General features: G+C 43.5%; 2 protein-coding genes across 16 annotated transcripts in view; one reads left to right on the top strand and one right to left on the bottom strand.

Annotated features, from left to right (window-relative positions):
• Positions 1–3,754, top strand: part of LOC139567167 (cation channel sperm-associated auxiliary subunit beta-like) — a 55,222-nt gene extending 51,468 nt beyond the window's left edge. For 10 of the 13 annotated variants that reach the window (XM_071388660.1, XM_071388656.1, XM_071388659.1 and 7 more), the window contains 7 exons: positions 380–577; positions 674–784; positions 969–1,079; positions 1,746–1,887; positions 2,809–2,909; positions 3,121–3,195; positions 3,334–3,754. In XM_071388660.1, coding sequence (XP_071244761.1) covers positions 380–577; positions 674–784; positions 969–1,079; positions 1,746–1,887; positions 2,809–2,909; positions 3,121–3,195; positions 3,334–3,555 — 960 coding nt within the window. In that variant the 3' untranslated portion in view covers positions 3,556–3,754. Of the gene's footprint in view, positions 1–379; positions 578–673; positions 785–968; positions 1,080–1,714; positions 1,888–2,808; positions 2,964–3,120; positions 3,196–3,333 lie in introns of those variants that run through there. The other 3 variants (XR_011673239.1, XM_071388662.1, XR_011673240.1) reach the window with 3 other exon arrangements.
• A 2,056-nt stretch (positions 3,755–5,810) lies between these two features.
• LOC139567172 (ankyrin repeat domain-containing protein 6-like) lies at positions 5,811–16,588 on the bottom strand. 3 transcript variants are annotated; one of them, XM_071388673.1, is made up of 7 exons: positions 15,945–16,588; positions 15,533–15,709; positions 15,290–15,439; positions 10,140–10,292; positions 9,616–9,729; positions 6,991–7,309; positions 5,811–6,749 (listed from the first exon to the last, which is right to left on the bottom strand). In XM_071388673.1, the coding sequence occupies exons 1-7, from the start codon at positions 15,999–16,001 to the stop codon at positions 6,412–6,414; spliced, it is 1,308 nt and encodes a 435-aa protein (XP_071244774.1). In that variant the 5' UTR covers positions 16,002–16,588; the 3' UTR covers positions 5,811–6,411. The 3 variants fall into 3 exon arrangements, with proteins under 3 accessions (XP_071244774.1, XP_071244776.1, XP_071244775.1); XM_071388675.1 differs by having other exon boundaries at positions 5,811–6,713; XM_071388674.1 differs by having other exon boundaries at positions 6,991–7,306.
• Positions 16,589–25,679: the final 9,091 nt, after the last annotated feature.

Raw genomic sequence — 25,679 nt, 5'->3', positions numbered from 1 at the left:
TCTGTGTCACACTGCTTTGCTTTATCTTGGGCAAGTCACAGTTGCAAATGAGAACTTGTTCTCAACTAGCCTACCTGGTTAAATAAAGGTGAAATAAAAAATTGAAAAATAAATATCATCCTCGAGTTTGTCTATATAGACGAATAATAACATAAATACATTTTGTAGTTGCATACAGTATATCAGGGTATAGGTCAATTCCATTTCAATTCACTCAATTCTGGAAGTTAACTGAAATTCCAATTCCATTTTTTTCATTGAAAGAATTGGAATTGGAATTTCTGTTTACTTCCTGATTTGACTGAATGAAAATGGAACCCCAACCCCGCTGAACGCAGTTGTCTGAAGTCCATTGTGTTATCTTTCCCTCTGCCCCTAGGCAACCACCACAGTGATGGTATACATCCCAGAAGCCTCTCTGTTGTGTAGGTCCTCCTCCTTTACCTTCACGCTACAAAACTCCTGCCCCGAGGGACTCCAAATCGTCTATGTCTCCCAACAGCCAATCAGTGACCACGAATGGATCCACACGGATCCAGTAGATCACATGGAAAACAAGAGGCTCTTCAACCTGCCTGTGAGAGATAGAGATACACTGGGTTACAGGCATGCGATCAATGTTTTATTAGTTGACCTGTGTGCAGATAATGAGATGCGTGTGTGTGTGCTTCAGGTGAACTACCGGCCTCCCTCCCAACTAGGTGTTTTAATCCCGACCACAGACAATATCTATAACGCTGACCCAAGTCATCCCCACCCCAGACAGCACTACCCCATCTCCAAGGTGAGCAAAGGTCACAAGGTTCACACACGCCAGCACTACCTTGTCTCCAAGCTGAGCAAGTCTTGTATGTTTGTGCAGTGTAACTTTACTAAGTGTCTATATGTGCTTCTGTGTTGTGTTTCGCATTGGGTGTAAGCTGTGATGCATAGTGTTTGTAGGTGACAAATTGTGTGCCTTCCTCCAGAACTCTGGTCGGTATAAGCAGTGTGCAGGGAAAAGGTCAGCAGAGGAATGTGGCTGTACAGACAGACTGAAAGTCTCTCCTCTAGCCATCAACTCGGACTGCAGACAGAGGGTACACATCTGCATCAGTGTGATCAATCATCAATGTCTTCCAAAAACAAAACAATTACATATACAGTATCAGTATCAGTATCAGTTTGGACATGTCTACTCATTCAAGTTATTTTTTTACATTGTAGAATAATAGTGAAGACATCAAAGCTATGAAATATCACATATGGAATAATGTAGTAACCAAAAAAGTGTTAAACAAATCAAAAGATATTTTATATTCTTCAAAGTAGCCACCATTTGCCTTGATGACAGCTTTGCACACTCTTGACATTCTCTCAACCAGCTTCCTGAGGTGAACAGCTTAAATAAGCAAATTCTATATGTGTTATTTCATAGTTTTGATGTCTTCACTATTATTCTACAATGTAGAAAATAGATAAATAAAGAAAAACCCTGGAATGAGTAGGTGTGTTCAAACTTTTGACTGGTACTATACATTAAATATTGTAACATTTATTTTTTTTAAAGTAAAAAAATATTGAATATGCTATAAACTCATATTTAGTACCGTTTAGTGGAATATATTAAAGTATTGTCTTAATGTAACTGTGCATTCTGCATAATACAGTCTTGTCGACTGCGAGCATGAATGAAATCATATAAAAATCGTATATTGGTTAAAACGTATTTTAGTCTTTCCCATGTCCTCTGTGTTGTACTGTAGGTGCTGAGGCTAACATTTCCTGTGACTGACTTCAACATCACCTTGTTCCTGAGGAGAACCAACCACGCTGACCACCCGCTCTGCTCTCCTTACTTTGTTACTGTCACGGAGGTCAACAACCGGACCAGCTGGAAGGTCACAGGTCAGTCTCATCCCAGAAGGCTTTGCAATATAAGGATGATTTTAAAGATGGAATCAGCATTAGGGGAAACAGCACCACTGCGGACCCCAGCACCTTTTGTTTTTGTTTTGTGGATGAAACGGAGGCGTGTAAAAAGATATATATATATATATAATTTGCAGTACATATTCTGCTGTTCTATTGCGTGTGCAATTTTTATTGAACCTTTATCTAACTAGTCAAGTCAGTTAAGATGATGGCCTACCCCGACCAAACCCTTCCTTAAACCGCCCCATGGGACTCCCGATCATGGCCGGTTGTGATACAGCCCAGGATCGAACCCGGATCTGTAGTGACGCTTCTAGCACTGCGATGCAGTGTCTTAGAATGGTGCGCCACTCGGTCCCCCAAATGATGTCCAAGTTGGGGGAAAAACGGTGTTTGTTTGCAGTAACTTCTTTTGTTGTTGGGGCCTCCCGAGTGGGGCAGCTTTCTTAGGCACTGCGTCGCAGTGCTAGTGGCGTCACTACAGATCCGGGTTCGATCCCGCTGACACGGTCGCCAGTTGTAAGGTGTTTCCTCCGACACATTGGTGCGGCTGGCTTCCGAGTTAAGCGGGCAGGGTGTCAGGACTTTAACTACCAATTGGATATCACGAAATTGGGGCGAAAAAGGGGTAAAAAGTACAAATTTAAAAAACCATTTATTTTTGTAAAATCACAAACGGACGTGGCAGTTTCACCATTTAGGATTGCAACTTTAAAATGTGAAAAATACATATTTTCTGTCATCTTTTCAACCAGAAAAAATTATTTCAACCAGAAAAGGGTGATCATAACTTCCCTTGTATAATGTTGCCTAATGGGCAGGTCTTTAGTGCACTATAGTGAAACACACATTCTCTGTTGTTAACCCGTCTTTTCCCATCCTTTGTGTTGGTAGGGACCCATGCCACCCCCACCATGGACAGGATGAGACAATATTTTGAAGACAGTCTAAAGAACAATCTCTACAACCCAGAGGGACTGCAGATCAGCTTTTATGTAAATCATCTACAGTCTCCCTGACTATATGACATGTTCATAAATTGTAAAACAGTTGAGTGTAATCTGTATACGTCTGCATAGAAATACTGTCATTTCAGTCATGTGAATTGTGCTATGAAATAGCAGTTTCCATCTGGGGTTTCATTGTGACAATGTTATAAATATAATATTTTTCCAACCTAACAACCACCACCATTATTCTCCACAGGGCTCTGAGCTTTTCCACTTGCGTATCTCTGTCATTCCTGGAGTTGTGTTGTGTGACCTGGTGGAGGAGGTACAGGTGAGGAACCCTGTAGCTTTTACACTGAAGTCAGTAACTAATAAAAAAGAGGAAGAACAAGATAACCTCTGGCCCTCACCTATTTCTCTCCTTCCTTTCTCGCTCTCCCTTTCTCTCTCTCTCTTCCTATACGGGTAGATCTACGTAGACGAGCCTCCGCTGGCGTTCCCAACCCAACAGCTCGTCAACAACATGGCAGCCATCATCCTGGGAGGCTTGCTGCTCGTTGGCTTCCTTCTCATATACAACGGCGTTGCCATGCCAACCAAGAGCAGCATCAAAACCCTCCTCAAGAAACACAAGCCCACCATCTCCCCAACCAGGACCCAGAACTCTACCACAACACAGGGACACGAGTAGGATTTTACAGTTTGGCATTGTAAGAGTGTGTTATAGAGTTGTACGTTCCATTTTTAGCCTTTTAACCTAAGTATGAGATGTAAATGTTTTTATTGTTCAGATTTATCCTTTTTTCAAATGTGTGTTCTATGAAATTTGTATTTGGGAAAGATTGAAAGAAACTAGCAAAGATTAAAAGGTACAAATGAAAGGAAAAACACATGCTCGGGGTGGGTTTTATTGGTTGTTGCTGTGTTTTCAAAGCAAATACAAACTGTAAAAAATGTTTTCACAAAAAGTAAACCAGGATTTGTTGCCATTAGGACTTTGTCAGATACTACTACATTATATTCTGGTAGGTTGTATCACATAATATCTCAGGCCTGTAGGAGTAGTCGGGAAGGATCCATAAATAAAACACATCACTCATAGTTGTGAGTACGTAGTAACCCGTATTAAAGTGGAACGCTGCATAGGAGCAGCTACAGTGGCTTGCGAAAGTATTCACCCCCCCTTGGCATTTTTCCTATTTTGTTGCCTTACAACCTGGAATTAAAATAGATTTTTGGGGGGTTTGTATCATTTGATTTACACACAACCTACTACTTTGAAAATGCCAAATATTTTTTGGGGTCAAACTATTCACCCCCCAAAGTCAATACTTTGTAGAGACACCTTTTGCAGCAATTACAGATGCAAGTCTCTTGGGGTATGTGTCTATAAGCTTGGCACTTCTAGCCACTGGGATTTTTGCCCATTATTCAAGGCAAAACTGCTCCAGCTCCTTCAAGTTGGATGTTGTACAGCAATCTTTAAGTAATACCACATATTCTCAATTAGATTTAGGTCTGGGCTTTGACTAGGCCATTCCAAGACATTTAAATGTTTCCCTTAAACCACTCGAGTGTTGCTTTAGCAGTATGCTTAGGGTCATTGTCCTGCTGGAAAGTGAACCTCCGTCCCAGTCTCAAATCTCTGGAAGACTGAAACAGGTTTCCCTCAAGAATTTCCCTGTATTTAGCGCCATCCATCATTCCTTCAATTCTGACCAGTTTCCCAGTCCCTGCCGATGAAAAACATCCCCACAGCATGATGCTGCCACCACCATGCTTCATTGTGGGGATGGTATTCTCGGGGTGATGAGAGGTGCTGGGTTTGCGCCAGACATAGCGTTTTCCTTGATGGCCAAAAAGCTACATTTTAGTCTCAACTGACCAGAGTACCTTCTTCCATATGTTTGGGGAGTCTCCCACATGCCTTTTGGCGAACACCAAACGTGTTTGCTTATTTTTTTCTTTAAGCAATGGTTTTTTTCTCTTCCGTAAAGCCCAGCTCTGTGGAGTGTACGCCTTAAAGTGGTCCTATGGACAGATACTCCAATCTCCGCCGTGGAGCTTTGCAGCTCCTTCTGTGTTATCTTTGGTCTCTTTGATGCCTCTGATTAATGCCGTCCTTGCCTGGTCTGTGAGTTTTGGTGGGCGGCCCTCTCTTGGCAGGTTTGTTGTGGTGCCATGTTCTTTCCTTTTTTTAATAATGGATTTAATGTTGCCCCGTGGGATGTTCAAAGTTTCGGGTATTTTTTTATAACCCCACCCTTCTCCATAACTTTGTCCCTGACCTGTTTGGAGAGCTCCTTGGTCTTCATGGTGCTGCTTGCTTGGTGGTGCCCCTTGCTTAGTGGTGTTGCAGACTCTGGGGCCTTTCAGAACAGGTGTATGTATACTGAGATCATGTCTACCTGTGTGAAATCTAACTAATTATGTGACTTCTGAAGGTAATTGGTTGCACCAGATCTTATTTAGGGGCTTCATAGCAAAGGGGGTGAATACAAATGCACGCACCACTTTTCCTTCTTTTTTTTTCTTTTTTTTCACTTCACCAGTTTGGACTATTTTGTGTATGTCCATTACATGAAATCCAAATAAAAATCTATTTAAATTGCAGGTTGAAATGCAACAAAATAGGAAAAACGCCAAGGGGGATGAATACTTTTGCAAAGCACTGTATAAGCAATAAATGGGAAAAACAAAGGGGACGTAGCAGATGTTTCATTTTCAAATTGGTTACAATTAGGTTAAGGGTCAAACCAAAGACAATCTATTATATTGACAAGATAGTCGAGTGAACACTAACATTGGAAATTAGTGTCCTCAAAGATGGAAGCACTGTATTGTCTTTGATGGAAGGCAGGCCAAAGTAGTCGAGATCAGGTGGGACTATTCTAGCCAATGAGAGGGCAGATACGCGTGTGAACAAAAGGCACAACTCAGATGAAGTTTTATTTTTTTTTAAGTTGGTGAAATGCCACGTGCTTTTATTTGATCAAGTAAGCAATTCAAGTTTTTCTTAACCAAATTCGACTCATTGTCCTCCATAAAAAATTCCTCACTTTGTGGTCTTATTTTCGTGGACAGATTTTGGGCAGAGTAAACCCTCTCGCTTCGCCTCTTCCTCTGCTCAAACTCATGTCAGCCCGGTTGGCATCAACTGTCTGTGCTCCCATTGGTCATCCTGAGCTGTTCAAGCTCCTCCTCCAGGCTTCTAATTCGCTGCAGGAGTTCGGCCCTGTCCTGCTGTGCCCTGAGCTCTGCCTGCCGCTTGGCATCCTGGATCTTCCTCTCATACCAGCACTCCAGCTGAGTGGACACTGTCTCAAAGAACCTCTGGGTCACCTGCAACAAAGATACATGAAGTAAGTGAAGAAAAAGTTACCCCTTCTCCACACACACCCCTTCCCAGAATCCAAGTGAAAAGGAATCATCGGTCCACAGCCCACCAGAGGGCAATGTGAAGCCATTGATATAGTATTCACCACAGCTATCTTGTCATTAGTTACCTCCATGGTAACTAATGACAAGATATGTGGGCTCAGGGGGTCTAATGACTGAATGTGGGCTCAGGGGGTCTGTCCATGAAGAACTCCAGGGTCCTGGTCCCGACACTGGGTGGTCTCATCAGGCCGCGCGTTCTGATCCGGTCCCGGAGGTGCTTTCTGTGGTGCCAGCCATGACTGTCCTGGCCCCGGCCCTGCTTCCAGTTGCTGGTGGGAGACTGGCTGCTGCTGACACTGCTGGAGCAGCCCTCCCAGATCAGCCCCGGAATGTGATTGTCGAGCAGTTCTGGATGCTGACAACGGGGGGCGGTAGAGCTCAGGAGGATTCCTGGGTGATGGGGGTGAGCTGGCAGAGGGAGAAGAGTAGTGTTCTGGTAGTTATCTGAGAAGAGAGGAACGAGAAATGGAGCTTGTTTTTCAAGCTTGTGCGTTTTCTAAATCAGAGGTGTAAGACCTAGACCTACTGTCAACCCCACAACTTCATCACCAAAAATTTTGGGACGAGGTTAAACAAATTCTTACTTTAGAAATCCGATAGGACTTTTTTTTTTAGATTGTGACTTGATTTCTGGAACCACCTTCCCATGTCTCATCCTCATTATCATGCTCCTCCTAACACCCACCTGGTGATCTGTCCAGCTTTAGCTCAAAGTACTTCCTGCCCGACCCCTGACCCTGGCCCTGCTCCATCGCCAGACTGTGTGGTGCATTGTGGGTGGTTGAGGGTGAGGGGCATGGCAGCAGGTTGACGTAGGTAGCCAGAGAGCTGCTGCTGTCCCCAGAGAAGACAGAGAGCAGGGGGAGGCACTCTGAGTCTCCATCGTCCCCCACAGACGGAGAGGGGAGCAGCTTGTAGTACTGGGGGTCGGCTGGGAGGTGGAGGTCCATATCCTGGATCTGAGTCATGCACCACCTCTTCAACTCCTGGGTCGCTGCTGCCTGCTTGGGGTGTGAACACCAGAGAGACATAGGGGGGTTCCACAAATTGTGTGCCTTCTGAGTAGTGTAACTTTTGATTTCACCTAATTTTCACATCCTGTCATAAAGAGCACATGTTCAACTTCATAAAAAATGATTTTTCTGGTGGTTAAAGTGGTTAAGTGGTTTTAAATAAGAAAATTAATATAGTAAGTGCCAAATAAAGTAACAGGGTTGACTAACATGGTGGTTGAAGTGGTTAAATAAGAAAAGTAATATAGTAAGTGCCTATTGAAACCTCTCTAGGGTATGTGGGACGCTAGCGTCCCACCTGGCCAACATCCAGTAAGATTGCAGAGCGCCAAATTCAAATACAGAAATACTCTCTCTAAAAATTCAGAAAACAAAACATATTTTACATAGGTTTAAAGATTAACTTCTTGTGAACCCAACCACGGTGTCAGATTTTAAAAATGCTTTACGGCGAAAGCACACCTTACGATTATTTGAGAACATAGCCCAGCAGACAAATCATTACAAACAGTAACCAGCCAAGTAGAAGAGTTACACAAGTCAGAAATAGAGATAAAATTAATCACTTACCTTTGATGATCTTCATATGGTTGCACTCAGAAGACATTCATTTACTCAATAAATGTACCTTTTGTTCGATAAAGTCTCTCTTTATATCCAAAAACCTCAGTTTTGTTCGCGCGTTTTCTTCAGTAATCCACAGGCTCAAACGCAGTCACAACAGGCAGACAAAAAATCCAAATTGTATCCGTAAAGTTCATAGAAAGATGTCAAACGATGTTTATATTCAATCCTCAGGTTGTTTTTAGCCTAAATAATCGATAATATTTCAACCGGACAATAACGTCGTCAATATATAAGGGTAAACATGAAAGGCACTCTCTGTGACAAGGCAGGGTCCACTCATTCAGACTGCTCTTACTCCCTCATTTTTCAGAATACAAGCTTGAAACAATTTCTAAAGACTGTTGACATCTAGTGGAAGGCATAGGAACTGCAATTTGAGTCCTAAGTCAATGGATACTGTAATGGCATTGAATAGAAAACTACAAAGCCAAAAAAAATCCTACTTCCTGAATGGATTCTTCTCAGGTTTGCGCCTGCCAAATCAGTTCTGTTATACTCACAGACACTATTTTAACAGTTTTGGATACTTTAGAGTGTTTTCTATCCAAATATACCAGTTATATGCATATCATATCTTCTGGGCCAGAGTAGCAGGCAGTTTAATTTGGGCATGCTTTTCATCCAAAATTCCGAATGCTGCCCTCTACCCTAGAGAAGTTGTGCCAAATAAAGTAACAGGGTTGACTGTAACATGGTGGATGATTTCACCTCGAAACAGCCATTAATCCCTGGGGCGGGGGAAAGGAAGTTTGTTGTGTGCAACAGAGAGAGACAATTGAAAGTAAGCTTCACCCAAAATGTTTAATTGCTAAAACATTTCTAGCCTGTCTATCTGTGAGTAACAGGGTTGACATGTTATGTTCGACTTGCTCACTTTTCCACCACAAAACACCAGAACATGTTCAAAAAGAGTACAACCAGCTCACCTGTTTTACACCGTAGTTTTACTATTAGATGTTACATTTTTCTTTAGATAAAAAATATTTCAAAAGGAATAGTTTCAACACATTAAAATGACAATTCAGTTCACATAACAGGGTTGACCTTAAAATGAGGGACAGACGTACATTAATCACTAATCCCATCAACTAAATAATCATTTTCAGAAATTACTTTGTCAAAGCAACAAAATAACTAGGGCTTTGCAAACCTGGAGAAATTTTGCGATTAAGTGGGATAAGATCTTCATAGAAGTCACAAAGGAGGAACATGTCAAAATGCTGAATGTCTTTATTAAAAATCTGATTTATTAAATTCTTCATGTGGTCTATATTAAAAGGCACATCAGTTAATTTAACAGGCTTAAAAAAATAGAAATGGTGCACAATTTCTACTTAAAATATCAAAGGGACGCAAACCCAGGGGTTAGGGTTAGGATTAGGGTGACTGCTGCCTGTTTTGTGTGTGAACAACCAGAGAAACATAGGGGTTAGGGTCACTGCTGCCTGCTTGGTGTGTGAATGAACACCAGAAATACATGTTGTCATGTTTTCAGAGGATGTGGGTTAGTGAAGATGTTAGTTAGAGATGTTGTGAATACGTTTCATACGTTATTAAGAAGGGTGAATAAGGCCCTGGTTAAAAGTAGTACACTATTTAGGGAATAGAGTGCCATTTGGGATGTAGACAGAAGGTATATAAGGGTGTGGTTGTGCCATGTAATACAATACCTGTCTCCTCTGTGCCTCCTCTCTGCTCTGGGCAGCTCTCTGGTCCATCCTGTAGAGACACTCCATCCTCTCTGCTGCCACCCTCTCCTGGGTCAGCATGTCCAGCACTTTGATCTGATCAACACAACGCCGAACAGCAGCTTGCATCTCAAATAGCATTCAAAAGTGTTGCGTTATATGGGGAATATGGTGATTAAAAAGGGGTTGATAAAAACATTTATAATAATTGTTGCAGCAAATCAAGTCTGACATTTTTAAGTGGATATTACAAACTTTAGAAGCCTTTCAAACCTCAAATACACTACAAGTTTGCATTTCCTGCCGTGCAGGAAAATTCTCAGCCACAAAAGAGTGATCAAATTAAGATCCTACATCTGTATGTCATTCATGTCATTTCCACACAAATGTCCACACAAATTCTAGTAGAGGTTTACAGGCTGTATTTGTAGTTTGTCTTTCTGTATGAGACAGAAAAAGCCATGTGTGCAACAAAGTTGAATTGAATTGACTGGTAGCAGACAGACCTGGTGTATGCTCTTGCGGTCCATCCTCCCAAGCCTAGTATAGACTTGCTCCTGAACCGTCAGCATCTGTGTCCTCATCTCCTCTTTAGTGGCGTTCAGCTCTCCCTCTAGCCTCTTGATCAGGGGCTTACAGTGGCAGCCATTGGCTGGGGCCTGACCAGGCAACACAATCGTGTATAATTGTGATATTTGTTTTACATCTTTTCTTTAGATTTCTTTCATTGGTTTCTTTCTAGATCTCTTATATATTTTTTATTTATTTAACCTTTATTTAACCAGGTAGGCAAATTGAGAACACGTTCTCATTTACAATTGCGACCTGGCCAAGATAAAGCAAAGCAGTTCGACACATACAACAACACATAGTTACACATGGAGTAAAACAAACATATAGTCAATAATACAGTGAAAAAAATAAGTCTATATACAATGTGAGCAAGTGAGGTGAGATAAGGGAGGTGAAGGCAAACAAATATATGTATAAATAAATAAAAGTATAAAAAGGCCATGGAGGCGAAGTGAATACAACACAGCAAGTAAAATAAAAACTAAAAACACTGGAATGGTTGGTTTGCAGTGGAAGAAAGCGCAAAGTAGAGACAGAAATAATGGGGTGCAAAGGAGCAAAATAAATAAATACAGTAGGTAAAGAGGTAGTTGTTTGGGCTAAATTATAGATGGGCTATGTACAGGTGCAGTAATCTATGAGCTGCTCTGACAGCTGGTGCTTAAAGCTAGTGAGGGAGATAAGTGTTTCCAGTTTCAGAGATTTTTGTAGTTCGTTCCAGTCATTGGCAGCAGAGAACTGGAAGGAGAGGCGTCCAAAGGAAGAATTGGTTTTGGGGGTGACTAGAGAGATATACCTGCTGGAGCGCGTGCTACAGGTAGGTGCTGCTATGGTGACCAGCGAGCTGAGATAAGGGGGGACTTTACCTAGCAGGGTCTTGTAGATGACCTGGAACCAGTGGGTTTGGCGACGAGTATGAAGCGAGGGCCAGCCAACGAGAGTGTACAGGTCACAGTGGTGGGTAGTATATGGGGCTTTGGTGACAAAACGGATGGCACTGTGATAGACTGCATCCAATTTATTGAGTAGGGTTTTGGAGGCTATTTTGTAAATGACATCACCGAAGTCGAGGATTGGTAGGATGGTCAGTTTTACAAGGGTATGTTTGGCAGCATGAGTAAAGGATGCTTTGTTGCGGAATAGGAAGCCAATTCTAGATTTGACTTTGGATTGGAGATGTTTGATGTGAGTCTGGAAGGAGAGTTTACAGTCTAACCAGACACCTAGGTATTTGTAGTTGTCCACATATTCTAAGTCAGAGCCGTCCAGAGTAGTGATGTTGGACAGGCGGGCAGGTGCAGGCAGCGATCGGTTGAAGAGCATGCATTTAGTTTTACTTGTATTTAAGAGCAATTGGAGGCCACGGAAGGAGAGTTGTATGGCATTGAAGCTCGCCTGGAGGGTTGTTAACACAGTGTCAAAAGAAGGGCCAGAAGTATACAGAATAGTGTCGTCTGCGTAGAGGTGGATCAGAGAATCACCAGCAGCAAGAGCGACATCATTGATGTATACAGAGAAGAGAGTCGGTCCAAGAATTGAACCCTGTGGCACCCCCATAGAGACTGCCAGAGGCCCGGACAACAGACCCTCCGATTTGACACACTGAACTCGATCAGAGAAGTAGTTGGTGAACCAGGCGAGGCAATCATTAGAGAAACCAAGGCTGTCGAGTCTGCCGATGAGGATGTGGTGATTGACAGAGTCAAAAGCCTTGGCCAGGTCAATGAATACGGCTGCACAGTATTGTTTCCTATCGATGGCGGTTAAGATATCGTTTATGACCTTGAGCGTGGCTGAGGTGCACCCATGACCAGCTCTGAAACCAGATTGCATAGCGGAGAAGGTATGGTGGGATTCGAAATGGTCGGTAATCTGTTTGTTGACTTGGCTTTCGAAGACCTTAGAAAGGCAGGGTAGGATAGATATAGGTCTGTAGCTGTTAGGGTCAAGAGTGTCCCCCCCTTTGAAGAGGGGGATAACCGCAGCTGCTTTCCAATCTTTGGGAATCTCAGACGACACGAAAGAGAGGTTGAAGAGGCTAGTAATAGGGGTGGCCACAATTTCAGCAGATAGTTTTAGAAAGAAAGGGTCCAGATTATCTAGCCCGGCTGATTTGTAAGGGTCCAGATTTTGCAGCTCTTTTAGAACATCAGCTGACTGTATTTGGGAGAAAGAGAAATGGGGAAGGCTTGGGCGAGTAGCAGAGGGGAGGGCAGTGCTGTTGTCCGGGGTAGGGGTAGCCAGGTGGAAAGCATGGCCAGCCGTAGAAAAATGCTTATTGAAATTCTCAATTATAGTGGATTTGTCGGTGGTGACAGTGTTTCCTATCTTCAGAGCGGTTGGAAGCTGGGAGGAGGTGTTCTTATTCTCCATGGACTTTACGGTGTCCCAGAACTTTTTTGAATTTGTGTTGCAGGAAGCAAATTTCTGCTTGAAAAAGCTAGCCTTGGCTGTTCTAACTGCCTGTGTATATTGGTTTCTGGCTTCCCTGAAAAGTTGCATATCACGGGGGCTGTTCGATGCTAATGCAGAACGCCATAGGATGTTTTTCTGTTGGTTAAGGGCAGTCAGGTCAGGAGAGAACCAAGGGCTATATCTGTTCCTGGTTCTAAATTTCTTGAATGGGGCATGCTTATTCAAGATGGTGAGGACGGCATTTTTAAAAAATGTCCAGGCATCCTCTACTGACGGGATGAGATCAATATCCTTCCAGGATACCCCGGCCAGGTCGATTAGAAAGGCCTGCTCGCTGAAGTGTTTCAGGGAGCGTTTGACAGTGATGAGTGGAGGTCGTTTGACCGCTGACCCATTACGGATGCAGGCAATGAGGCAGTGATCGCTGAGATCTTGGTTGAAAACAGCAGAGGTGTATTTGGAGGGCAAGTTTGTTATATCTATGAGGGTACCCGTATTTATGGAATTGGGGTGGTACCTGGTAGGTTCATTGATAATTTGTGTGAGATTGAGGGCATCAAGCTTAGATTGTAGGGTGGCTGGGGTGTTGAGCATGTTCAAATTTAGGTCGCCTAGCAGCACGAGCTCTGAAGATAGATGGGGGGCAATCAGTTCACATAGTGTCCAGAGCACAGCTGGGGGCAGAGGGTGGTCTATAGCAGGCGGCAACGGTGAGAGACTTGTTTTTAGAGAGGTGGATTTTTAAAAGTAGAAGTTCAAATTGTTTGGGAACAGACCTGGATAGTAAAACAGAACTCTGCAGGCAATCTTTGCAGTAGATTGCAACACCGCCCCCTTTGGCCGTTCTATCTTGTCTGAAAATCTTGTAGTTGGGGATGAAAATGTCAGAATTTTTGGTGGTCTTTCTAAGCCAGGATTCAGACACGGCTAAAACATCCGGGTTGGCAGAGTGTGCTAAAGCAGTGAACAAAACAAACTTAGGGAGGAGGCTTCTAATGTTAACATGCATGAAACCAAGGCTATTACGGTTACAGAAGTCATCAAAAGAGAGCGCCTGGGGAATAGGAGTGGAGCTAGGTACTGCAGGGCCTGGATTCACCTCTACATCACCAGAGGAACAGAGGAGTAGGATAAGGGTACGGCTAAAAGCTATGAGAATTGGTCGTCTAGAGCTACTAGAGCAGAGAGTAAAAGGAAGTTTCTGGGGGCGATAAAATAGCTTAAAGGAATAATGTACAGACAAAGGTATGGTAGGATGTGAATACAGTGGAGGTAAACCTAGGTATTGAGTGATGATGAGAGAGATATTGTCTCTAGAAACATCATTGAAACCAGGTGATGTCATCGCATATGTGGGTGGTGGAACTGAGAGGTTGGATATGGTATAGTGAGCAGGGCTAGAGTCTCTACAGTGAAATAAGCCAATAAACACTAACCAGAACAACAATGGACAAGGCATATTTACATTAAGGAGAGGCATGCTTAATCGAGTGATCAATAAGGGTCCAGTGAGTAGAGGTTGGTTGGGGTCACGGCGATCCAGACAGTAGGCCGGGTAGAGGCTATCGGTAGCAAGATAGCATAGGATGGAGGTCTAATTGTAGATACCTCGTGCGTTTCCGTCGGTAGGTTAGTGGGGTTCCGTGTGGTAGAGGGGATCAATCCAAATTGGCAAAATAGATAGTGGCCCAAGAAAAAAAAAATAATAATAATAATAATTGTCCGATATACTTATTCAGATAGCAGCCGATAAGACAGCTAACGATTAGCGGGCCCCAGATGAGCGTTCAGGTAACGTCGGGACGGGGGTGCCAGTTGGATAACTCCCTCGGGCAGATAACGTCGGCAGTCAGTCGTGAAGGCCCGGTGGGGCTCCGTATCTGCAGCAACAAAAAAAAAAAAAAAAAAAAAAACGGGTCCGGATAGGTGACTGTAGCCCAGGAATGGCTGATGGAGCTCCTCAGCTAGCTCCGGAATAAATTACGTTTGCTCCGGGATCGACGTAAGCCAATAGACACACGGTTTGCAGCTAGCTAGCTGCGAAATCAAGGTGAAATGTCCAGAGCCTGCGGCTGAAATCCGGTGATGAAGTAGAAGAAAAAAAATCCGGTGATGTGGTACTGAAAAAGCAGTCCTATATGCTCTGGGTTGATATCGCGCTTGCAGACTGGCAGGTATTGGCCCGAGCTGAAGCTGGCTGGTGTCCGAGTTAAGGGCGAAGACCGCAGCAGTGGCTAACTGACTACTAGCTAGTTATCTGGCTAGCTTCTGATTGGGTTACGGTTCTAAAGTATAAAAGAAATAGCAGATCCGTACCACATTGGGTGAGGCGGAATGTATATTCAGTTCCTAAATGGAAAGTGAAATTAAAATATATACGAAATGCATACGAAAAAAAAACGAGGACTATTTACACGGGACAAGACAAACACACGTCCGACTGCTACGCCATCTTGGAATCTATTACCAATTTCAACAGCAACAACAATACTTCTACTGTACTGTACCACTACTACCACTTCAGTTATGGACACCCCACCCCTAGGGTTGAAACATTTCAATAACTTCAAGAGGAAATAAAAAGGTGGTATGGGAATCTTCTATCTGGGGTTTCACGAAAACCTGGGATTTTTGGAAATGATCAGAATTTTGCAGCGTAGTGACTGACCTGTTTGACATTGCCGTCCTTGTCGCGGTACAGGGTGTATAGCTGATAGGTTTTGCCGTTGTGAGGGGCTTCATCATATGTACACAGTCTGCTCTTCCTGTGGAGGTCGGGATGGCCATTCATTCTTCTAGGAGTATCCTCTGCCAAGGCCTGGAAGAAGAAGACTTTATTGTCCATTATCTTGCAGAGAACAGAAATTGTCTTTATCCTCACAACCCAATCCCCTGAGACACCCCCAATCACCTGTTCTTTGAAAAGCTTATGTCTTCTCCTTCTGTGGTAAGGGCTGGTTGGGGTGACTGATGTTTTACTGTAGTGAAGGCGGTGGTGATGATGGTGAGGCAGCCCTGCTCTGTTGAGGCCGGCCCTGCTGGCCAGACGCTCACTACTGTGAGACGCCTCATCCATGTACCCACTGTCCTGATGAAGGAAACAGCCAGGAGGCAGAGGTGAAGGAGAAGACAACTTTATTGTCCAATTGTACACAAAGGTCCATGAAGGTTCGACTTCCGCTTCATCCCAACCCAATAACTCAAGAGGCACAAATAATGTAAACATCATATTTAACATTGGGTTAGCATACCGTCGTCTACTGTCATCCATTTTTTTGCCTGTCAATATACACCGCCTAATTTTACCCCCAGACAGCCTTTACCTTGTTGGGCAGTATTTCTTCTCTGGTGACAGACTGGGTTCTGCGTTCTGCCTTCATCCGGTCCCTTTTCTTCCTCACCGTCCTTCCTCTAGTGAAACAGTGAACCTGACCAAAACCCAGGAGAGTAGAAAACTAACGACTAACTATACTGTCTGTTGCTACCTCACAGTCCAGCCAAGGTGTCAGGACCCGGTGAGAGAAACAGTCACTAATAGTCGGCAGAACCCAGAAGATGAGGCAGACTCAGCAGTACTAGAGATGGTGGTTTAATAAAAGGACAAGATCTTCAGGCAAAGAATATAAATCCACCACGTCCAAAAATAAAGCCAAGAGGCACAAAATGGACATCCTCCAAAATACAAAGAAACTCCACAAAGTGGTAAAAACAGCAGGGAAAAACAAACCTCAAAAGACTACTCAAAAATACACAAGCACTAAACCAGAGAACCTCTGGAAAATCCAATAAGAGAAATATCTGAATAAAACAAGGCTGGGGCTGGGTGCTAACTTACAAACACTGAGCAAGGAACTAAGGAACACACAGGGTTTAAATACTAACAAGGGAATGACCTACAGGTGCAAACAATAATTAGAGCAAGAAAAACAAAAGGTACAAAAAAGGTGCAATGGGGACATCTAGTGACCAAAACCCAAACAGTCTTGGCCAAAACCTGACACAAGGTGCATAAAATGAAGAACAGACTGGATTACAGACTGGAAAAACTGACTACTCATCGAGGCGATGGGTAATCATCTGCACTCTTTATACTCCTTAACAAACTGTCACTCTTGGAAGGAAATGTAAGTTCACTAAGAGGTGTTTTGATGCCAGAATCAGTTCATAATGTGTATCAGATCAGTGTATCATTGGTCTATGTCCAAAGAAACATCTCATGCTGACCTGAGGAGCTCTGGCCAGCAGGAGAGACACGTCTTTGTGGTTGTAGTCTCTGGCCTTGTCCAGGGCAGTCTTCCCTGCCTGGAACAGACAGGAATTCATTGAAAGGTCGCGTTGCTGACAAGGTCCCTGCACTGTTGACAATGCTCCTTTTAAATGCAATCCCCCCTATATAGTACACTGGTCAGAAGTACAGCACTGTATGGTAATGGAGTAGCATTTGAGATGCATCCACTTACGTTGTTTCGTGCGTTGCCGTCAGTCCCTGCCTCCAGGAGGAGCTGAACAGTTTTCTTGTGGTTTAGGGCAGCCGCCATATGGAGAGCAGTGTCCCCTAGCTGGGCATAGGAAACAGACAGGTGACTATCCCTAACACTATCCCCTAGCTGGGCATAGGAAACAGACAGGTGACTATCCCTAACCCTATCCCCTAGCTGGGCATAGGAAACAGACAGGTGACTATCCCTAACCCTATCCCCTAGCTGGGCATAGGAAACAGACAGGTGACTATCCCTAACCCTATCCCCTAGCTGGGCATAGGAAACAGACAGGTGACTAACCCTAACCCTATCCCCGAGCTGGGCATAGGAAACAGACAGGTGACTAGCCCTAACCCTATCCCCGAGCTGGGCATAGGAAACAGACAGGTGACTAGCCCTAATCCTATCCCCTAGCTGGGCACAGGGAAGAGGTGACTATAGGTGTGAGAGCAGTCAAAGGAGCTCTACTGTGGCATCAAACTCAACAAGTAATCAATGACGTGAAAGGAGCTGTAGTAACAATATAAATCAAGCTGGGACCTGCCTGGTTTTTCTCCGTAACAGAGCATAAGGCGCCCACCAGAATCTTGATCATGGCCAGGTGATTGTAACGTGCTGCCACATGCAAACAGGTGTCCCCCACATTGTTCTTGATGTCTGGTCTGGGGCCTCCCAGCAGCAGCACGTGGGCGCTCTGAGCATTGGCGTTCTGACAGGCCAGGTGGAGAGCTGTGTTTCCTGCCTAAGAACAAACACACAAAGCCTAGTGTAGCAGAACCGAGCCGTCAAGGTGAAAAATCTGTCGATGTGCCCTTGAGCAAGGCACTTAACACTAATTTGCTCAAGGGGCGCCGTACTACTATGACTGACCCTGTAAAACAACAGTGCACCTATCCGGTGTATGTGACACATTTTTTATTTAAAAAAATCCAGGCGACACCCTATTCATTATAGTGCACTACTTCAAAAGGAATAGGGAATAGGGTGCCATTTGGGATGCACTCTGAGAGTGGCATGAAAAACCTGTCAGGCACCAGACAGAAACGCATTTCAGTCCTAATGCTTTTTACCATCATTGGTCCCAGATCTAGACCTAACATATTCACATTTGAATTGCTGTACCTTGTTCCTGGCGTGAACGTCAGCCCCAGCCTTGACCAACAGTTTGACTGACTGACAGAAGCCATGAGACCTCATGGAGCGCCGTGTTGCCGTCCTATCAGAAAAAGCGAGACTGTCATTAGAAGGAGTGAAACATTTGTTTTTCTAATAATGTAATTTAATTCATATGCCCGGACCTCATATAGATTGCTAATACAGTTCAGGTACATTACATTCCTCCCTGTGTTGTGAATGCTTGTATTTTTGGCCCTCCTGTAAATTAAATAAAGGAAATTTGACTTTGTCTTTAGACATGAAGATTCAGTGACATTTCAGTAACATTGCTTCAGATTCCTCAACATTTCATGTGACATTCAGAGGCTGTGTCCCAAATGGCGCCCTATTCCCTTTATAGTGCAATACTTTTGACCAGGGCCCATGGGGACCTACAGCGCATTCGGAAAGTATTCAGACTCCTCGACTTTTCCACATTTTGTTACGTTACAGCCTTATTCTAAAATTGATGACATTTGTTTTCTTTCCTCATCAATCTACACACAATACCCCATAATGACAAAGTAAAAACTGGTTTTTAGAATGGTTTGCAAATATATTCACAATAAAACACTGAAATATCACATTCACATAAGTATGCAGACCCTTTAGTCAGTACTTTGCTGAAGCACCTTTGGCAGCGATTAACAGCCACGAGTCTTCTTGGGTATGACGCTACAAGCTTGGCACACCTGTATTTGGGGAGTTTCTCCCATTTTTCTGTGCAGATCCTCTGAAAAGATGGCGCCGACAGAGATGGTCGCCTTGCTTCGCGTTCTTAGGAAACTATGCAGTATTAGTTTTTTTAAATGTATTATTTCTTACACTGTTACCCCAGGAAATCTTAAGTCTTATTACATACAGCCGGGAAGAACTATTGGATATAAGAGCAACGTCAACTTACCAACATTACGACCAGGAATACGACTTTCCCGAGGCAGATCCTCTGTTTGGACCACCACCCAGGACAATGGATCGGATCCCAGTAGGGATCCTATTTCAGGGGCTGAGTCACTGGCTTACTGGTGCTCTTCCATGCCGTCCCTAGGAGGGGTGCGTCACTTGAGTGGGTTGAGTCACTGACGTGATCTTCCTGTCTGGGTTGGCGCCCCCTCCTTGGGTTGTGCCGTGGCGGAGATCTTTGTGGGCTATTCTCGGCCTCAGGATGGTAAGTTGGTGGTTGACGATATCCTTCTAGTGGTGTGGGGGCTGTGCTTTGGCAATGTGGGTGGGGTTATAGCCTGCCTGTTTGGCCCTGTCCGGGGGTATTGTCGGACGGGGCCACAGTGTCCCCCGACCCCTCCTGTCTCAGCCTCCAGTATTTATGCTGCAGTAGTTTATGTGTCGGGGTGCTAGGGTCAGTCTGTTATATCTGGAGTACTTCTCCTGTCTTATCTGGTGTCTGTCGTGGAAAATCGGTTCAAACCATAACACTTACAAGAACTTGTAAATTCAAATAGACTTTTAATACAATGTATCACAAGCCGGAACGATCCGCGGATCCCACCCCTTCCCAGAGCACTCGCTCTCTCTTTATACAAATACACACACATGAAATCATTACATACATTAATTAAATTACTTCTTAGGTCATCTGCCACCATTATCCTTCATTTCAGGCTTCCTACTTGTCTACGCCCAATAACGCCTGTATCCGCTCTTGATTAGATTATAATGGTGGCAGAACCCTCTTGTCTCCTAAAATTAATATATGTCTATCTTACCCTAAGCACTTATGGCCTTTCCTCTCTATTTTATCTTCATAATAGTGTCCTGCTCTTTCCATAAATGCACTTTAAGGCACGTATGGCTTTGGCCATCTGCTAATCTTTGGTTTCCTGTGTTTACCAGAATGGCAAATGCACTCATGTCTGCCTTTTCCTCCTATTTTCTAATGTACACCTGTCTATTGTTTAATAGTGTGATATCTACCTACATATGTATCAATTACTCCTACAGGAACTGGAACTCCTTGTATATAGCTTTATTCTTGGGTATTTTATTACACTGTTACAATATATACAGTACCAGTCAAAAGTTTGGACACACCTACTCATTCCAGGGTTTCTTTATTTTTTTACAATTTTCTACATTGTAGAACATCAAAAGTATGAAATACCACATAAGGAATCCTGTAGTAACCAAAAAAATCTAAATATATTTTAGATTTGAGATTCTTCAAAGTAGCCACCCTTTGCCTTGATGACAGCTTTGCACACTCTTGGCATTCTCTCAATCAGCTTCATGAGGTACTCACCTGGAATGCATTTCAATTAACAGGTGTGCCTTGTTCAAAGTTAATTTGTGGAATTTATTTCCTTAGTGCGTTTGAGCCAATCACTTGTTTTGTGACAAGGTAGGGGTGGTATACAGAAGATAGCCCTATTTGGTAAAATACCAAGTCCATATTATGGCAAGAACAGCTCAAATAAGCAAAGAGAAACGAAAGTCTAATATTATTTTAAGACATGAAGTTCAGTCAATCCGGAAAATTTCAAAAACTTTGAACGTTTCTTCAAGTGCAGTCACAAAATCCATCAAGCGCTAGACCCAGAGTTACCTCTGCTGTAAAGTTCAAGTAACAGACACATCTCAACATCAACTGTTCAGAGGAGACAGCGTGAATTAGGCCTTCATGGTCAAATTTCTGCAAAGAAACCACTACTAAAGTACATCAATAAGAAGAAGAGACTTGCTTGGGCCAAGAAACACGAGCAATGGACATTAGACCGGTGGAAATCTGTCCTTTTGGAAAAGCAATCCAGATGAAGCTGGTCGAGAGAATGCCGAGTGTGTGCAAAGCTGTCAACAAGGTAACGGGTGGCTAAATATAAATAAAATATATATTGATATGTTTAACACTTTTTTTGGGTACTACATGATTCCATATGTGTTATTTCATAGTTTTGAGTTCTTCACTATTATTTTACAATGTAGAAAATAGTCAAAATAAAGAAAAACCTTTGAATGAGTAGGTGTGTCCAAACTTTTGATTGGTACTGTATGTATACATATATTCTATAGTTTTGTACTCTGCATCGTTGGGGTGGTCTCGTAAGCAAGCATTTCACAGTGAAGAGTTGATTTGAGAGGGAAAGACAAAGCGCGAGGGAGTCCAAATGTATTCTGACCTAGTCTTTAGTATGAAACCATTTTTAATGAGACGAGTACAAAACATTAAAGGAACACTTGTCTCCATGTCTCGTTCGTACCTGGTAGGAGTACTCGGGTGGGGGTCCCGCAAAGTTCATCCCAATGGCTGAGGGAGGAGGGTCATTCTTTTCCAGAGAATCTACCAATTTTCCTTCCTGAGGAAATTGCAAGAAATTTCCGAGCTTCCCATTCAAACCGAAAGTGCTATTTAGAAGCATATGTTTTATTTAACCAGGTAAGATGAACCAGGTAAGATGGGGAATAGTTACAGGGGAGAGGGGAGTGAATGAGCCAATAGTAAGCTTGGGATGATTAGGTGACCGTGATGGTATGAGGGCCAGATCGGGAATTTAGCCAGGACACCAGGGTTAACACCCCTACTCTAACAATAAGTGCCATGGGATCTTTAGTGACCACAGAAAGTCAGGACACCTGTTTAACGTCCCACCCGAAAGACAGCACCTTTCCCCAAATACAGCCCTGGAATATTATTTTAGACCATAGGAAAGAGTGACTCCTACTGGCCCTCCAACACCACTTCCAGCAGCAACTGGTCTCCAATCTAGGGACTGACCATTACCAACCCTGCTTAGCTTCAGAAGCAAGCCAGCTGTGGGATGCAGGGTGTTAAGCAGCAAATAAAATCCAACATGATTATACCACTCTACATGGAGAAATACACTAATGGGTTCTTGTATTTGTTGCATATTAATCAACTCAAAGTCACCACACTATTTCATTAATGTAGCCTAGTTTTAACAGGTCTATGAGCCACTGTTGGCCGATGGGTCAAATGAGGTTATTACAGTAGCCTACCCTTCACTGAAAGATGCATTTCGGTCCTTTCCTCTCCCCTTGCACCTGGCTATCAAGAGAATTTGGGAAGGTTGTGGCTGTTTATACTTCGGTTATTGTGATGATTTTGTCAGAGGAAACAAATCTGAATCTCCTATAATGTAACAGTTACGCTGTAGCGGAGATTCAGCCCACTGGATAGCGCCGCAGTTGATCAATTGCACGTGATTCTAAACCCGCAGTTTATCATGTGCCATTCTAAGGTAGGCTATATTTACATCAAATCTTCTCAATCCTACCTATTGCATCTGTTCTCCAGCAATAAAGTAAATGATCAAGTTAATATTCATTTAGTCACAGCATCAACTAAACGTGAGCCTACACAAACGTGGACTACATAATCAAATTAGATAAACTTGTCAAGACCCTGCCATTCTTCTCCGTTATTACTTCTATTCAAGACAAAATACCCCCAGTTCTCGCATTATTTTACAGACTTGGTCAGAAAGGGTAACTGATTCTCAAGACCCAGACAAACAAATGTAGAATAACATTCAATACACAAACTTAGGCTACATAAAATAACCTGGAAGGCCTACCCTGTAGCAAACAAAATAATTTCCATAGGCCATAACGGTTTAACTTCCTTCAAAACACGCTGAATTTATTTATTTCACCTTTATTTAACCAGGTAGGCTAGTTGAGAACCAGTTCTCATTTACAACTGCGACCTGGCCAAGATAAAGCATAGCAGTGTGAACAGACAACAACACAGAGTTACACATGGAGTAAACAATAAACAAGTCAATAACACAGTAGGGGGAAAAAATGAGTCTATATACATTGTGTGCAAAAGGCATGAGGAGGTAGGCAATAAATAGGCCATAGGAGCGAATAATTACAATTTAGCAGATTAACACTGGAGTGATAAATCATCAGATGATCATGTGCAAGTAGAGATACTGGTGTGCAAAAGAGCAGAAAAGTAAATAAATAAAAACAGTATGGGGATGAGGTAGGTAAATTGGGTGGGCTATTTACAGATGGACTATGTACAGCTGCAGCGATCGGTTAGCTGCTCAGATAGCAGATGTTTAAAGTTGGTGAGGGAAATAAAAGTCTCCAGTTTCAGCGATTTTTGCAATTCGTTCCAGTCACAGGCAGCAGAGAACTGGAAGGAAAGGCGGCCAAATGAGGTGTTGGCTTTTGGGATGATCAGTGAGATATACCTGCTGGAGCGCGTGCTACGGGTGGGTGTTGTTATCGTGACCAGTGAACTGAGATAAGGCGGAGCTTTACCTAGCATGGACTTATAGATGACCTGGAGCCAGCGGGTCTGGCGACGAATATGTAGCGAGGGCCAGCCGACTAAAGCATACAGGTCGCAGTGGTGGGTGGTATAAGGTGTTTTAGTAACAAAACGGATGGCACTATGATAAACTGTATCTAGTTTGCTGAGTAGAGTATTGGAAGCTATTTTGTAGATGACATCGCCGAAGTCGAGGATCGGTAGGATAGTCAGTTTTACTAGGGTAAGTTTGGCGGCGTGAGTGAAGGAGGATTTGTTGCAAAATAGAAAGCCGATTCTTGATTTGATTCTGGATTGGAGATGTTTAATATGAGTCTGGAAGGAGAGTTTACAGTCTAGCCAGACACCTAGGTATTTATAGATGTCCACATATTCTAGGTCGGAACCGTCCAGGGTGGTGATGCTAGTCGGGCGGGCGGGTGCAGGCAGCGAACGGTTGAAAAGCATGCATTTGGTTTTACTAGCATTTAAGAGCAGTTGGAGGCCACGGAAGGAGTGTTGTATGGCATTGAAGCTCGTTTGGAGGTTAGATAGCACAGTGTCCAAGGAAGGGCCAGAAGTATACAGAATGGTGTCGTCTGCGTAGAGGTGGATCAGGGAATCGCCCGCAGCAAGAGCAACATCATTGATATATACAGAGAAAAGAGTCAGCCCGAGAATTTAACCCTGTGGTACCCCCAAAGAGACTGCCAGAGGACCAGACAACATGCCCTCCGATTTGACACACTGAGCTCTGTCTGCAAAGTAGTTGGTGAACCAGGCAAGGCAGTCATCAGAAAAACCGAGGCTACCGAGTCTGCCGATAAGAATATGGTGATTGACAGTCGAAAGCCTTGGCCAGGTCGATGAAGACGGCTGCACAGTAGTCTTTTATCGATGGCGGTTATATCGTTTAGTACCTTGAGCGTGGCTGAGGTGCACCCGTGACCGGCTCGGAAACCGGATTGCACAGTGGAGAAGGTACGGTGGAATTCGAGATGGTCAGTGATCTGTTTATTAACTTGGCTTTCGAAGACCTTAGGCAGGGCAGGATGGATATAGGTCTGTAAGAGTTTGGGTCCAGGGTGTCTCCCCCTTTGAAGAGGGGGATGACCGCGGCAGCTTTCCAATCCTTGGGGATCTCAGACGATATGAAAGAGATGTGAAACAGGCTGGTAATAGGGGTTGCGACAATGGCGGCGGATAGTTTCAGAAATAGAGGGTCTAGATTGTCAAGCCCAGCTGATTTGTATGGGTCCAGGTTTTGCAGCTCTTTCAGAACATTTGCTATCTGGATTTGGTTGGCATAAATGAGTAAAGCGGTGTCACAGAAATGTTTGAATTACAGCAGATACCTACCCGTAGCTCAAACGTACGAGCCAATTTTGTTGCTGTATTAACTGCATTTAAAGGTTGCGTGTACGTGCTTTTTGAATTCATGGCGACTAAGTACGGTTTGCTATGACGCACACCCTGAGCATTCATCATGCGGCTAGAGAAGGCCTGTATGAACAGACTTCCTCATGCTTCTCATAGAAATTTACCGGTTTCTTCCAATGGTTTATCCCATGTAAATCGGAGTGGGTGGGAAATCCTGGTCAAACTGTTCCTGCCCTCAAACCCTAGGTTAGCAGCACTACAAGCAACTCTGGGAGAGCCTGGACCTGATAGCAGCCTGCCAGCTAAGACAGGTTAGCATTGACTTATTTAAACATGAAAGTTTGGATTGGCACTGGGATATGAAGACACCGCCAAAACGATGGGCTAATGATACGAGAGCTGGTTTTACATGTATTCACTAATAGGAAACCAAGTCAGTTACAAGAGAAGACTCACAGCAGTAATTTAAATGCAAGTTGACAACCGTGATATTAGTTAGCACTGACACCATTAACCCCGATTCTAGCAGCCTCATATGCCCCAACCCTAAACACTCAGTTCCAAAACCATCAAGTTTAAAGGAACTAGAACCCATTCCACATCATGTGATGCTACTAGCATAATTTGACCAAATGTACCTTAAGGCAAATGGTGATTTAAGCACAGGGGTCAAAGTAAACATATTGCTGATGCCAAAGCATGGTTATAATGCAAAATAAATGTTGCCATCACCACAGTTACTCATGTCAGGTCATAGACCTCAACTCCAAGTAGGAACCGTCAAAACAATACTGAGGACACAAGTA

This window comes from Salvelinus alpinus, unplaced genomic scaffold, assembly GCF_045679555.1.
Source record: "Salvelinus alpinus unplaced genomic scaffold, SLU_Salpinus.1 scaffold_61, whole genome shotgun sequence".
Taxonomy (NCBI): domain Eukaryota; kingdom Metazoa; phylum Chordata; class Actinopteri; order Salmoniformes; family Salmonidae; genus Salvelinus; species Salvelinus alpinus.
The sequence above is the reverse complement of the archived record's forward strand: the minus strand, read 5'-3'. Positions and strand labels throughout refer to the sequence as shown.

Coding starts and splice junctions, on each gene's coding strand:
- LOC139567172 (XM_071388673.1), bottom strand. CDS start 16,001: ATGAAGGCAGAACGCAGAACCCAGTCTGTCACCAGAGAAGAAATACTG. Junction 9,730..10,139: donor ACCGCAAGAGCATACACCAG/GTCTGTCTGCTA, acceptor TGTGTTGATCAG/ATCAAAGTGCTGGACATGCT. Junction 6,750..6,990: donor AAAGCTGGACAGATCACCAG/GTGGGTGTTAGG, acceptor CTCTCTTCTCAG/ATAACTACCAGAACACTACT.